The following is a 14,426-nucleotide window of genomic DNA, read 5'->3' as shown; positions in this document are numbered from 1 at the left end:
CTAGATCATTAGTAACATTTATATTACTAATGATCTAGGGTTACTAGATCCAGGGTAGCTTATCTTAAATCCGGTTTCTTGTACCCATCCTCTAACTTTTAACTGATTTCAGCAAAGCTTATCTATTTATTTAATCTAAATCAGCAACATCTATCGTTAACTATAACCTTAGATTTTCTCAAATCTTCAAAATTAGTGTCTCAATGGAACAGGAGTGGGGGCACTGGGGGCACATCCAGGCCCTTGCTCTGCTCTGCCCACTCCCTTTAGGTCCTGAGAGGGGCCAGACCTTCCTCTCCCTCTCTATCTGCCAGTGATGCAGGTGAGAGGGCTCTAATTAAGAGAAGTGAAGGAAGAGCTCGGAGGGCAAAATGTGGCTGTTGATAAAGAGATTGTGGATTTAAAATGTGAGATCAAGGGGCTGGATTATCTTCCTCTTGCTCTTAAGTTCTGTTTTGAAGTAATTCCAGTCCCCACAGCTACAAAACATTTATTAAACCAGATAATACCCAGCAAAGAATGCAGAAAGTTGGCAGTGCTGTACGTGTGAACTTGATGCAGAGGTGGGAGCAGCCCGTGGCAGTGCAGGGGCTGCACCGGGTCCTGCCCAGGGTGGGCCCCTGAGGGGCTTTGATACCGTGGGCAGCAGCTGGAAATGGGACTGATGCTTCAGGAGCGTGTTTGAGTGTGACTGAGCATGTGGAAGAAATTCAGGAACAGTTTTATGTTTCACCTGGGACAGAGTTAATTTTCTCCCCAGCAGCCGTTCCCAGGGCTGTGTTTGGCACTCAGTATGGGAATAATGCTGGTAACACAGTGATGGTTTTTGTGTTTACTCTAAGTCAAGGACTTTGCAGTTTCCCCGGCTCTGCCAGTGGGCAGAGGCTCAAGAAGCAGGGCCAGGACAGGAGACCCAAACTGACCAAAGGGATATTCCACACCACAGAGTCATTCTGAGTATATAAACTGGGAATGATGGGCTGGGAGGGATCAGAGGGTGGTGAACAACTGCACTGGCCAGCACTTGTCTGTCTTGGGTTTTATGTCTCCCCCTCACTCATTATTCATTATTAATTATATCTAACTTTGTTTCAATTATTAAACTGTTCTTACCGCAACCCGTGAATTTTACTTTATTCCCTCATCTCCCTCCGTGGGGGGCACTGAGCTGTGATGTTTATTTGCTGGCTGGGGTTAAATCCGAGAGGGAAACGTTTTTAAACAAAGAGACTGAACCAGCCAGGATTTGAGCACTTAAAACCAGTGAAATTCGGGAACAGAGGGGGAGATAATGAGTGATAAGAGCTGATGACTGGGTGGGACAGAATTAACTTAGAAGGAAGATGGTATAGATAAGTACCAGAGGATGTTTGTACTTGGCCCAAAGCCGGCTCTAAGTCTGCCTCTCCTTGATCACTCAAATTAACCCTGGAATGTCCGAGCACACGGGGATGTGTTAAAAATTCACCTCCTTTAGTTCAACACCCAGCCGTGGTAACACTGCCCGGGCAGGATGTCTCTTCCCGGGCCATAAGTGAAGGTGTGTGGGAATACACAGGACAGAGAGTAAAACAGACTTAATTAGCAGAGCTGGTTTGATAACCAAGATGCCATGGCAGGAACAAACAGAGGGATTAAACCTGATTACGGGAAGAGAGGAGATTCAATCAAACTTCTGCAAGCAAAAGATGTTGTAAAATGTATGTGTGATCTATGGTATGAAATAATTTGCGTTTGTGATCTATGGTACGAAATAATTCGTATTTAATAAAATATATGGTGTAAAGTCATTCAGGCTTGGGAATAAAAAATGTTCAGGAATTGTCAACGCCCCTGCCAGGAACCCGGGAAGGGACCAAAATTTGCAATAGAAAGAAGGGTGGTACTGAAAAGAGATGGACCCACAACGACCCAGCCATTAACACTCGATATGGATCTGGCCTCCATCATCTGGGGTGTGCATCCGAAGACAGGATTCCCAGAAATCGAATCAAGTATTCATCCCTTCTCCAAAAACTATTCAATCGAACAGCACCAAGGAAAAAGACTACATGAATATGAAAAAGAAATTGGAGGAACAGAAGAAGTATGAAGCAATACACTGACCAGCCAAAAACTGTATATAAACTGACTCTGCAGAGACTGAATTTGTGAACTCAGGGAGTTCTGGTGCTGTAGTGGCCAAAGCTGAGTTTCACCCAGTGCTGATCCCAGGCTCAGCACTGATTTTTGCTTGTGGCTTTCTCGAAATTCTATATTGTAATTATCAATAAAATTCTTTATTGCTATAATTGGCTAATCATTTATTAGAAGGTGGAGGAGCTCTCCTCCCCTACAGCACACACACGTGTGAGCCCCAAGGAGGAGCAGCCCACTGCCAACTAAAGGAGCTCAGGCTAATTATTAATTATGGCATTTACCTGTAAAATTGTAGTGCGCTGGCCCACAAATCCTACAAATGAGCTACTGCTCTCAAACCAGAAACAATCACAGCTGGTGTTTGTCACCACTTTCATTCCAAGTGACAAAAAATAAATGAAGGTGGAAAGGAGAGCTTCCCATGTCAGCATTTACTGACTCCAAAGACAAGTCACAGGGCATTTAAAACATTTTTATTCTAAACTGACAACAAGAACCTTGAAATAAATTGACAGAATTTTAAAAGAATCTTAATTTTACATATTCCAGTCAACATGTATTATTTTCTAGTGGTAGTATACAGATGGTGGAAATCCAGTCTTTAGAGGAAAATAGGAAGGCATTAATATCTTTCTAGACAAACACCATGTCTGGCTTCTTAATTCTTTATGGTTTTATATTGAGATACCATTTTGTACTTTACATGTTTAGAAATATACTGCTTGATTTGAACATTTCAGTCCTAAACATGTATTTTAACTGATTGAAACCATTACTACTCCCTTCCTTCCCTCCCCCAATACAGAACAGGTATCTGAGAGCTCTCAAACATGTTTTAAGCATTAGAAAAACTGTAAAACTCTAATGGAAACTGGAAAAGCACATCAGTGTCTCCTGAAACTTCCCGTGTTTGGAATTGTGTGTGATGCAAGGAGATTGCGGAGGATTCTCTGTTAAGGTCTGCCTGGGGAAGCCCCTCACACACAGGAGACAAAGGGGAGGCCTAAGGTAACAAAGGCAAGGCTGAAGGTGTGACAGTGCTAAAGTGAAGGTCAGGATGCTCTCAAAGCAGTCTCTGCAAGGACAGCACAGTTTAAAACCCAACCTGGACACTTGCTATACCCTGAGTGGACAAAAACTCCAACAAGATAAAAACAAAAAGTACATGCACAGAAAAAATACTTTTAAGTTTGGCTGCTCCAGATTATTTTAGTCTCAGCCTCCATCCACAGACTGGAGAAACTCTCAGCACTTTGTGCTCTCCAGGCTGTAACAGGCCCTCAAACAACTCCTAGAGCCTCAGTTGCAGGAGTTTGCTGCAGCCCCTCAGCAAACAGCCAAAACTTCTCCTGAATGTCCAGCAGAAGTTCCACATAATCCCTCTAGGCTTCCTGAGAACAGCAAGATGCTTAAGGCATAGCGTGAAAATTCCTGGAAGTTACTGCTGGGTGGTTCCTGACTTCCACTGAAATGGGACTGTAGCATTTTCTGCTATGCCAGGCCTGAATTCTCCCAAATCTGCTATTCCTGCAAGACATTCCCACTCCCATCCCTGCATCCCTCTGCAGTTAGCACTGACCACAAGCACCCAGCTACCAAGGGGCTCCTCCACGTGCACAAAGGTTTAAAAGTTTCAAGCAAAGGAACAAGATTCTGGGGGACATTTTCATCCCCCCAAAGTGTTCTGTTTCCCACTATCACTTCTCCAATTAGAAACCTAATCAGATCCCATCTCCCCTGCTTAAAACAACTTCCTCAGTTCCCCACTCCTTAAAACCTTTCTGAAGGGTTTCCCAGTCTCTGGAGCACACAGAACAGCCTCAAATATGTCACAGATCATTCCCTGTTACAAAAAACAGAGACTTGCCAATTACAATGTTTTTCCTGCTCACATTGAGTTACCATGACCCAGGGCTGGGCAGAGAGGGTTTCTGAGTCTATGTAATTTTATCAGTCTATTTTTTTGCAAGAACAGTAACAAATTTCACCAAATAAAGGTGAGGATAACTTTTAAAACAAGTGGTTGGGGGAAACATTTGGCAACCAAGGACAGTTTCACATGTTCAAACATTGCAAGAAACACAACATGCAACAAAAGCCAAGTGTACAGTCCTGCTGTCAGGTGCACAGCATGTCTGTCATCTGCAGGAGCTCTCCTGTCCAAGTCAGGGAGACACTTACTGCTTGGGCAAAACCAAGTTCCAGGGGGAGGAATTCACACTCCGAATTCTGGAAAGGACAAGACACATTTTTTGCATGAGATGGAGAAAGATACAACAACTTCCCCCACTCCCCCAAGGGACAGTGGCCTCTGCAGAGGCAGCACTTGGCAACAAGGCTTGTCTACAACTGACATTTCAGTTTGGTTTGCCAGACTCAGCCCAACACTGTGGCAATTGCACAGTCCCTGGCTGTGCAGGAGCTGTGTCTGCAGCGCCCTGAGAGCACCAGCTTTAGTTGCTCCCAGTGGAAATCAAGACAATCATTCCTCAAAGCATCTTAAAGCTGTTGCTTTGCTGCTAAAGACAAATAAAAGTCTTTGATTTCAGCATTAGACACTTCCCCATGGGGAGCTCCTTCTCTCCCTCCCCAGATGGAATTTGATAGCTTCTCTCCCCAGTGGTGCTGGTTTAAGGAGCCCGTTTCACCCCAGCTCTTACCTGGGCCTGAAAGTGAACAGAGCACAAAGCAAAGGAACAATTTGGTTTAAGTCAGGGGCAGGGTGGGGGTTGAAAGGGGTTAATGGAGACGCTGTGGAAGGGCCTGGTTAGAGACAGCAAACGTGGCCAGGAAGCAGCTCTGCCTAACCTGGGCCACAGGAATGGAGCAAGGAGAGAGCAGAGGATGCACCAAAGCAAGGACACAGAGGATGATCCCAGCAGCAGATTCCCCCAGAAGCTGCTCTCAGGAAGCAGCTGTTCAATACAACCCCTGCTGTCCACGCAGTGGGAGCCATGCAGTGCTGCTCCAGGCAGAGATTCCAGGAGCTTCCCCAGCTCTGGGAAGGTGCCAAAGCCCCCGGCTCAGTACTCACAGCCCTGCAGACACGGCGTACGGCAGCGTCTCGGGGGGCCGCATGCGGGAGGGCAGGGAGTTGTTCTGGTTGCTGATGGCGCTGGAATTAAGTGACTTTGGTTACTTCTGGCAAATGCACTGGCTCATGTATGCATCTTACTGCAGCAAGGCCCTGGGGGATGGAGCTGGGGAGAGCTGGATGTGCTCTGAACACCCAAAGATCTTTTAAAGAGTCTGACAGGTGGAACCAGGCAGTGCTGTGTTTGGCCCTGTGGAAGAGCTCACACAGAACTCGGCCTGCCAGGGGCAGGATTATTGATGAACTGTGAATTAAATGGTTAAATAAACCTTAAACCACCTTGGGCAGGTCTGGTTGCGTCACCACATCCCATAGCAAGCCAGGGCAGCCCACTCCTGTTCACAGCTGGGCACTGAGCTCCTCACTCCCCTGCGCCAAACTCTGACCACACTTTGGAAAGGGCACGAAGGGAGGATTCTGCTGGGGGGGCCCAACTCCAGCGGATCTGCCAGGTCCCAGGAGCTCACAAGGGATCTCCCAAGGACTCAGAGACCACAAGTGTGACCCCCTTTCTCCCTGTACAATGCCCAGATATCCATCAGTCCCTGAATGCAGGCCATGGGCAGGAGGAACAGCCTGCCAGGCACGCAGGAGCAGTATCTGTGGTCCTCAGAGTTTCCTGCTCTGGTCCAGGCCATGAGAGGCAGCAGGTCACACTGAACCAGCAGCACCTCTCCTCCCAGCATTGCACAGCAGCTAAGGCAGCTCCTGTCCAGCCAGCAAGGTGAGGGTGGGAGATGGCTGCAGTATTTTTTAAAACAAACACTGGTGTAAAGAATCAAACTTGCATTCCCTACCCGTTTAGGGGAGAGTTGATGACACCCCACACAAAAGTAGACTCGGATCCCTCCCGCAACTCTGTGAAAGAAAGCAGATGTTGTGGCTCAGAACTCAGAAACCCCAGAAACCACCATCAGATCAGTGGCTTAAATGGCTTCCCACAGCCAGAGGGCAGGGATGGATGGGATATTGGGAAGGAATTCCTCCCTGTGAGGCTGGGCAGGCCCTGGCACAGGGTGCCCAGAGAGGCTGTGGCTGCCCCTGGATCCCTGGAAGTGTCCAAGGCCAGGCTGGACAGGGCTTGGAGCATCCTGGGACAGTGGGAGGTGTCCCTGCTCATGGAATGAGATGAACTTTAAGATACCACCCAAGCCAAACCATTCAGGGATTCTGTGATTCTATGATCAGGAATATCTCTGTTATATTTTACATGTTCAAGAGGGAGTAAAAGTTGACCTTTGAGGAATGTGTCTGCTTCATTGAAGAACACGTTTCCATTGCTATCACTGCATGCAAGGTACAAAAGCTCTTATGGAAAGGATGCCTAGAAATCTCTCCCCATGCTTGTTCTTGCAGGCATTTTGGATTGTTCTCTATACCAAGCCAAGGCTGCTGGGTGGAGAGATCCATGTTCATATGAACAAGATAAGTAAAGTGTCCTACAAGGCAGCCCAGAGTGAACAGCACCCCTGACCTCACAACGTTCCCAGAGGAGCTGGGGGACATGGCCAGGAAGAAAGCAGCAGATGGGGAAGCTCCTCACCTGTTTCCCAGTCTTCATCACATGGAGGTGCCTGCCATGTGCTCCCATTATTCAGCTGCTCCTGTGGGGGCTCACAGGACCGGCTCACTTCAGGAAGAGAGAAAACACAGCGACCAGCAGTCCTTAAATTCATTAAACACTTTGGCTCAAGCTGTAAAATATCTCTGGGCTTTAGAGGAAGCCCCACTTATGGAAACAGGTTGGGGACAGCTGAAATCCAGCAACTTCAAATTTGCCTTTTTCACTAAAAAGAGAAGACTCTGCTCCCTGGAACTTTGAGCAGGAATGCTGGAGTGCTGACATGGATGCAGGCATCACTGCCCATGAACTTCTACATAAGATAGGTAGTGTGTGCTCTGTAGTGTGCAGGAGTTAAAGGGAGATCAGCTCTGCAAGAGGAGCAGCCCATCCTTGTGGCCATTAATGCATCCCAATCCACCTTCCAGAGGCACCTCCTGCACGGTTTTGGGTAAAACCTTTCTATTCAACAAGCCCAGTAACAAAACACGTGCAAAGCCTACCCAGAGCATGTGCCATATTGTTGGGGGTTAGATTTGTTTCTTTTTTACTCACAGAATTTTTTCCCATAAGTTGCAGTAACTGCTGGGTACTTGTGGGTGCTTGACCAAAACAAAGAGGTGGCCAAAAGTCGGGAGAAGGGTGTGGCATTGGGCTACATTTCTTTTGTCTCTGGGAATTTCGAGAGTTTTGAGGGCAGGGAAAGGACAGGGCTGGGGGCAGCTATGCCCTCTCTTGCTCTCGGCATCAGCATCAGAGGGAGGACAGCCAGGCTGTTGTTTGCTGCGGGAGGAGTTCACTGGCACCACCAAGTCTGGTCCTGGGAAATCTACCACCATCTGCTCACGTGCCCCGGGATTCTGAGCTCGCCTCCTCCTGCCCTGCTGGAGCTGGGCCGGCCCTGTCCTGCCACCTCTTTGGGGCTTTTTGCTACTCTGTGGCCCTGCCTCCCCTGCCCTGCTGGGACATCCCTGCCGTTCCAGCTGCCACCGACAGAGCTGCCGATCTCATCCACCAGCTCGGGATTTTCCACCATTCCAGCTTGGTGCTCTCGGAGTCCTGCAGGGGCACCACCCCGGGCTTTGTGAAGCAAAACCCATCGAGGTTCCTGGTTCTGTTTATTATTAATGCTGTAGTTGTTGTTTGTTTGCCTTGTTATACATACCAGTAAAGAACTGTTATTCCTATCCCCATACCTCTGCCTGAGAGCCCACTTAATTTTCAAAATTATAATAATTCGGAGGGAGGGGGTTTGAATTCTCCATTCCAAGGGAGGCCCTGCCCTCCCTAGCAGACACCTGTCTTTCAAACTAAGACACACAATCTCAAGAAACTGTCCAATAAAGCCAAGCAAATGCGATTAAGTTTTCCCAAAGCTGCTGTGTCACACAAAACTACAGACAACCATTTGCCTCCCGCTTCTGGGTTATTCCACCCAGTCCCCGGGGTGCCCAGGGCTTCTCTTACCCACGTCTTGCTCCATGAAGGCTTTGTCGCTGCACTTCACGATGTGGTTGCTGAGGTCAGCCTGAGGAACCAGGTGACGAGCGTTGAAAGGGCACGTGGCCAATTGCTTTGCAATTTCAGGATTGCTCTGGACAAGGGAAAGTTAAACAAGGCAACTTGTGAGGGGACACAGGAACACAGGGTGTATTTGCATGCAGTCTCAGTCAGTGCCTGTCCAGCTCACCTCCTTACACTTAACCAGGTGATAGGGAAAGCGCCGTGCTCTGATCCGATGGTGTTTAACCAAGGGGCACTGGATTATCCTCTCTGGATCCAACACATCTGATGGGACAGGAAAACAGGGAAGAGCATCTGCTTAGAGATGAGAATCACTCAGTGCACTGGGGAAAACCCCACACCACCACACCAGGGCTGTGGTCTGAGGGAGTTATACCAGTTTCTCTGAGTTTGAAACCATTCATAAAGGCAAGCTCCTCCTTTGCATAACCAAATTAATTAAACTTGAAGTTCTCATAACTGGGACATTAGTTAAAACAGAGGAGAGTCAGCACCACTGAGCATAATAACTCTTTAGGTTACCTCATTAGGAAGGCAACCACCCTTACTCGAAGGGAAAGCCAGCAGCACTTTCCAGCTCTCCTGGAGGAGGATCACCGGGATCATGTCACACCCACCAGCACCTTCAGCAGCTGAACCAAACCCTTTTTCCATTAGTAGCTCATTTTGCTAGAGGCAGAATATGAAGGAACTGAGTTACATTCTGGAGTGTGCCTAACATGGTACACGAGATGAATGAAGCTTTTGATCATGTAATTATTTAGGAACTGAGGCATTACTAAAGCAGCAAAAACACTGAGGAGCAAACATATAAACATGAAGCAGTGTGAATCCATGCATACATAATTTTCTATAAAATATATTAAAATATAAATGTTAATAAATATGCATAGTCTCAGGGAGGAAGAGAGGCAGCCAGGTGGAGACATAAGACACAGACTCACTACTGCCTGTGGGGAGCTGGGCTGCTCCCATCCTTTCTGCTGTCAGCACATTTAGGATTAGATTATGCAGGAGCTAACCCAGCTCTAGGCACTGGCTGCTGCTGCCTCTGCCCTCCTCTCACACTCGTGGCTCCATCAGGCCCCAGGCTGGTGTTGTTACAGTGCTGTTCCAGAAGTCCCAAGGAGCAGAATTCATGCTGAGAGCCACTTGGAAAGAGAAGGGACAGGCAGGATCCTCATTTCCATCTGGGCTGTGCAGTGCTGCTGCCTCTGAGCTCCTCTCAACAGCCCACTGGGGCACTAGAGCAGCTAAAAACCCACCTGGCTTTGCACTGGCCCAGCTGCCCCTGGAAGAGCAGTCAAGTCACAAGTGGTTTTGTCGCCAAAAAGTTCGCAAAAAATCAAACGCTCTGACACTGTAATTTCGGTAGTAGAAAGCAGCATTACTCGATTTTGGCATCAGGTGCGTGGGGGATGCTCCTCTAAACATCCCCTTCTCCCTTCTGAGGAGGGTTTCTTCTCCTTGAATGCGTTCCAGCTAAGGAGTCTGCCCAGATACACCTTTATCAGGCACACAGCCTTCATTCTCACGGCTGAGATACCCACTTGTGCACATTAATCACTCATCTATGTAAATACAGGAGTAAGCACTGTCTGTTCAAGGAATTCACAAGAATAAAAAATATTTGTTAGAGGTTTTTCCAACAGCTTCTCTCTCTGAACCGGATCCACACAAGACCAAATGCATTTCCAGTTGTTATAAATGCATATTATAAAGTTGTTTTTTTGCAAATATTAAAATGAATACTGTATGTATAATGTGGGAAGGTTTTACTGTATTTTCTTTTATTATTAACAGAGTTTAGAAACGTGATGAATGTATATTTTCTTTTTGAGTAGTAAAGACTTTTTTTTGTAACATTTAAAACCGGTCAAAGCAGTTGACCAAACTGAATCAAACCCCTATCGCAAGAAAGGGGGGATTCTCCTGCATTCCTTAATTATCCAGATGAAGGTAGGGCTGAAGCAAAAGCTACAAAAGGAATTTATTGATCTCCTGGTATCAGAAAAATGAAACATAGGACGACTAAAAGGCACCAACAAGAACCTATCTACAAGGAGTAATAAAATGTAAATTTGGTGAAATAGGACAAACTGGGGGGGGCCGACCAAAACCAAGAGAACATCTGAACTCAAAAGAATGTTTGAATAATGCATTAAGGTCTATTGAATATGTAACATACTGATCTTTAAAACAGAAAATCTGAAGGGCTGAGGTTTGCTCTCTGGCGGCTCGCCAGGCACCCTCGGCCGAGAACTTTTGCTTTATTTCTATCTCCTAATTGTTATTATTATTATTATTATTAAGCAACTTCTAAATTTTTCTAAGAAGTCAAACTCGTTTTTCACAGAGTGAAGGGAAAGGGGACAGAGACGAGCACCAGAGGAAGAGCAGAGCCCTCAGCACCAAACCCCAGCAGCACAGAAGCGGCTGGGGCACCTGTAATTTATACACGCCTGAAACCACCAAAGGCACCACAACAGTGCACGGAGATCCTTGGACCTGTCCATGTCCCCACTGCATGGAAACGGATCCCAACACCGCCGGCAGCAGCTCGGCGGCTGAACCAAAGTCGCTTTACTCAGTTAAATCCTGCAGGCCGGACTTCACCTGGTGTGGCGACCTGGGCTGGAATCACCGAGAGAGGCCCGCGGGGCCCGCCCGGCTCGGGCACCGGGCACGGGGACGGAGCCGGCCCGAGGGGGAACCGAGCCCAGCGGCGCGGGTGTGGCCCGGCCCTGCCCGCAGCCGACGAGCGCTCTCCCCGTCCCTCCCCAACCAAGCCTCAAGCCTCAAACCTCACCCATGTCGTCCTCGAGCTCCATGCCGGGGCCGGGCGGGGTCTGCTCTGGGGTCGGGTCCGCTCCGGGACGGGGTGTGGGCTCGGCTGTGGGTCCGAACGAGCCCCGAGGCCGGCTGCGGGCCGCGGGTGTGCGGCCGGGCCGGGACCGCTGTGGGACTGGCTGTGGGGTCCGACTCCGCCTCGGGGCCGGCGGTGGGGCGGGCTGTGGGGCCGGGCCGGCGGCGGGACTGGCGGCGGGATGGGCGGTGGGGCCGGGCCGGCGGTGAGGTGGGCGGTGAGGTGGGCGGTGAGGTGGGCGGTGAGGTGAGCGGTGAGGTGGGCGGTGAGGTGGGCGGTGAGGTGAGCGGTGAGGTGAGCGGTGAGGTGAGCGGTGAGGTGGGCGGTGAGGTGAGCGGTGAGGTGGGCGGTGGGGCCGGGCCGGCGGCGGGATGGGCTGGGCTGTGGGCTTGGCTGTGGGCCCGGGCAGGGCTGGGCTGTGGGGTCGGTCCGCCGGTGGTCCCGGCCTGGGACCCTGAAACTGCCCTGAGGTGTTAGGCAATGTTCAGCCGAAATAAACCCTTTTAAGACAGAATGAGCTTAGACTCATTCTGGTTTTGACTGGGACTGCTGCAGCCTTTAGGCGCTGGTTATGAACTGACCCTGACCAGTGAATCAGAATTGTCGAGGTTGGAAGAGAGCTTGTCTTGTCGATTAGTCCTGAAAGTATTCAAAGTTCACACATCAAAGAACATAATTTCTTAAGAAAAATTTCCGTGCTCCACATTTTGCAACAATAATAAATGGTTATTGTTTGGGTGCTCAGTCGTGTTTATCTTGTGTCTGGGGCTGTTTTAGTCTCCTGGTGCACCAGAAGCCAGAGCAGGAGATCTGTAAGCTCAGAATGTGTCCCTGCACTGACCTGGAGAAAGAACTCAGCGAGGTGTTAGAACACCCCAGACAAAACTTGGACCAAGAGGAGCACATGTGGGGGGCAGGTGCCCGAGTCACAGGGATATCATTGCCTGGTGTGATATATGATGTGAAATAATTCGTGTTTGTGTGATATGTTAGGTGAAATAATTCGTGTTTGTAATCTATGGTGTAAAATAATTCACGTTTTATAAGGTATACGGTAAAAGTCAGTCAGGCTTGAAATAAAAAAAGGAAAAACGTTCAGGAATTGTAAACGCCCTTGCCCTAAACTCAAGCAAGGACTAAAATTTGCAGTAGAAAGAAGGGTGGCTCCGAGAAGACATAAATCCTCTCCGGAGATGAACTTGAGAACAACGCAACGATTAACACTATATGGATCTGGCCTCCATCATCTGGGGTGTGCATCCCAATACAGGGTTCCCAGAAATCAAATCAAGTATTCATCTCTCCAGAAACCTATTCAACCGCTGGGCATCTTTGGATCATGCCTGTGGGGAAAAGGATAACACAGAGGCATGGGCTGGGATGCAACAGAAATTTAATGTGTCAGAAGAGATAAACAGGTCAATCCAAAAGAGGAAGCCAGCGCAGGAAGCACCAGGGACACATGGGAGTTTTCATCCCATGGCTGTGGCAGAGATCCCAGCAGGGATTATCTGCCAGATCCAGAGAGGGCCAGCAGGTCCTCCCCAGGACGGCTGTGTGGGGCTCACAGCCCAGGGGAGCACAAGGGAACAAGGACACAGGAGGGAAATGAAGAGTGGCAGAGGGCAGAGGCAGGGCTGGGCTGTGCTTGCCAAGAGCCCAGGCTGGCCCTGTCCTTCTGCAAGGGCTGCTGGGCTTGCTCAGCCCCTCAGGAAGCAACAAGCCGCTGCTGCGTCCCCAGGCCGGTTCCATGCTGGCAGTGCCTGGGTTCCTTCCCCAGGGCCACGGCCAGCAGCTTTAGCAGGGGAGGCCCCTGATGCCACAGAGGCCACTGCCCAAGCCCGAGAGGCCAAAGCCCCCAGAGCTGATGGGCACTCCCTGAGTGCTGAGGATGTTGCCAACAGCAGCAGAGGTGGAGGATCCCACGGCAGTGTTCTGTGGGAAGGAGCTGAGGATGGGGCCGGGCAGGGTCACCACGACAGGCGAGGGCTGGATGGCCACGGTGGAGTCCTGGCACTGCCTGACACAGGGCTCATTGCAGCTGTTGGCCAGCGGGGTGGGGCCGCAGGGCTGGCACGGGCTGTAGCAGGACATGGCTTGGGGCTGCAGGTGCACCTGGGAGAGAGGGAAAGGAAGGAAGCAGAGCACAAGGAGTGGGTGAGGATCAGCCTGTCACCCCACCATGAGAGACCAAAGGCATGAACTGGACTCAAACCTTGGGGGCTGTATAGAGAGACACACAGACTTCTCTTTTCCTCAGAAGAGCCCTGCCAAGAGCTACCCAAGGAAGATCCCTGTCCATAGCTCTGGAAACACCTCAGACAAGCCTCAGCCTTTCCCCGTGTTACACTTTCTGCTCCCTTCCTTTTCTCATGGCAAGAATCCATATGGGACAAAAAAGCATGTATAGAAATCCTGTGGGAGGAGGATAAGGATGAGAAAAAGCTTCAGACTCACCTGGTTCTCAAGGAGATGGAGGTGAGAGGAGTGAATGAGAGAGTGAGGAGAAGGGCCCATTTTTATACTCCTCCTGCAATGCCCCAGGCTCACAGTCACTGCACAAGGACAATAATTTTCCTACAGACTCACCTCAAAGCAAAACATTCTTCTCAATGGCACACATTGTGGTTTGGTCTCCATCTATGCTGCCATTTAATTTCCTCGTTTCTGACATTCCCACTAAGTTATGGAGGCTGCTACCTTGTAGTAGGAGGAGAAGTCCAAGGATTTCTTGTGCAGGAACACATTGGTATGGGCAGGAACCCAGCCTCAAGCTGACCCCTGTGGAGTTCTGTACTTCCTTACTGCCTGAGGGATGTGTTGACTCTTGGGACAGTGCCTTCCCTCTCTCTTCACCCCGTTGGAATGCACCCTTTGGGAGCACCGTTTGCACCCTGACCTGGACAAAGCCCTGCCACACATTGTCAATTCTGAGAACACCCTGAGCTGTGGCTGTGCTGCCAAGCAAGACATGCTGAGGGCCGTGGCATTTGGGCTGCCTGGAGCTGTGGGTCTGGGCACAGCCCTGTGCTTGAAGATGGTTTTCCAGGGTTATGGATGGAGCAGCCCTTGCTGGAAGGGAATTCAGCCCTGCCTGGGACAAAGCCTGCAGACATCACGCACTCATGGCTTGGCTTTACACCAAAATTAGGGTGTGACTGGCCATGGGTCAGGAGAGTCTCTCCCTGGAGATTTGCCTACTGAAGGCATTCCCTTGCCCTCCTGGGTCACGTCCCAGCTGC

At 49.5% G+C, this 14,426-nt stretch overlaps 4 protein-coding genes across 4 annotated transcripts in view; 2 read left to right on the top strand and 2 right to left on the bottom strand.

The window, feature by feature from the left end:
• Positions 1–2,620: 2,620 nt before the first annotated feature.
• Positions 2,621–11,289, bottom strand: LOC134553865 (gametocyte-specific factor 1-like). The gene is made up of 7 exons (XM_063404002.1): positions 11,128–11,289; positions 8,485–8,582; positions 8,262–8,388; positions 6,777–6,863; positions 6,031–6,091; positions 5,174–5,254; positions 2,621–4,368 (listed from the first exon to the last, which is right to left on the bottom strand). Exons 1-7 carry the CDS (start codon positions 11,147–11,149, stop codon positions 4,317–4,319), a joined length of 528 nt encoding a protein of 175 aa, XP_063260072.1. The 5' UTR covers positions 11,150–11,289; the 3' UTR covers positions 2,621–4,316.
• Positions 11,290–11,371: 82 nt separating this feature from the next.
• LOC134553894 (feather keratin 1-like) overlaps positions 11,372–14,426 on the top strand; it is a 5,230-nt gene continuing 2,175 nt past the window's right edge. Inside the window, exons 1-2 of the mRNA XM_063404026.1 lie at positions 11,372–11,394; positions 11,479–11,502. The gene's annotated coding sequence lies outside the window, so the exon portion shown is untranslated. The remainder of the gene's footprint in view (positions 11,395–11,478; positions 11,503–14,426) is intronic.
• Positions 11,475–14,426, top strand: part of LOC134553888 (feather keratin 1-like) — a 12,622-nt gene continuing 9,670 nt past the window's right edge. Inside the window, exon 1 of the mRNA XM_063404019.1 lies at positions 11,475–11,502. The gene's annotated coding sequence lies outside the window, so the exon portion shown is untranslated. The remainder of the gene's footprint in view (positions 11,503–14,426) is intronic.
• On the bottom strand, positions 11,552–13,734 carry LOC134553895 (feather keratin 1-like). Its single transcript, XM_063404027.1, has 2 exons — positions 13,642–13,734; positions 11,552–13,299 (listed from the first exon to the last, which is right to left on the bottom strand). The coding sequence occupies exons 1-2, from the start codon at positions 13,699–13,701 to the stop codon at positions 12,982–12,984; spliced, it is 378 nt and encodes a 125-aa protein (XP_063260097.1). The 5' UTR covers positions 13,702–13,734; the 3' UTR covers positions 11,552–12,981.

Source organism: Prinia subflava, chromosome 8 (genome assembly GCF_021018805.1).
Source record: "Prinia subflava isolate CZ2003 ecotype Zambia chromosome 8, Cam_Psub_1.2, whole genome shotgun sequence".
Classification (NCBI taxonomy): Eukaryota; Metazoa; Chordata; class Aves; order Passeriformes; family Cisticolidae; genus Prinia; species Prinia subflava.
This window is presented reverse-complemented; position numbering and strand designations above follow the sequence as displayed.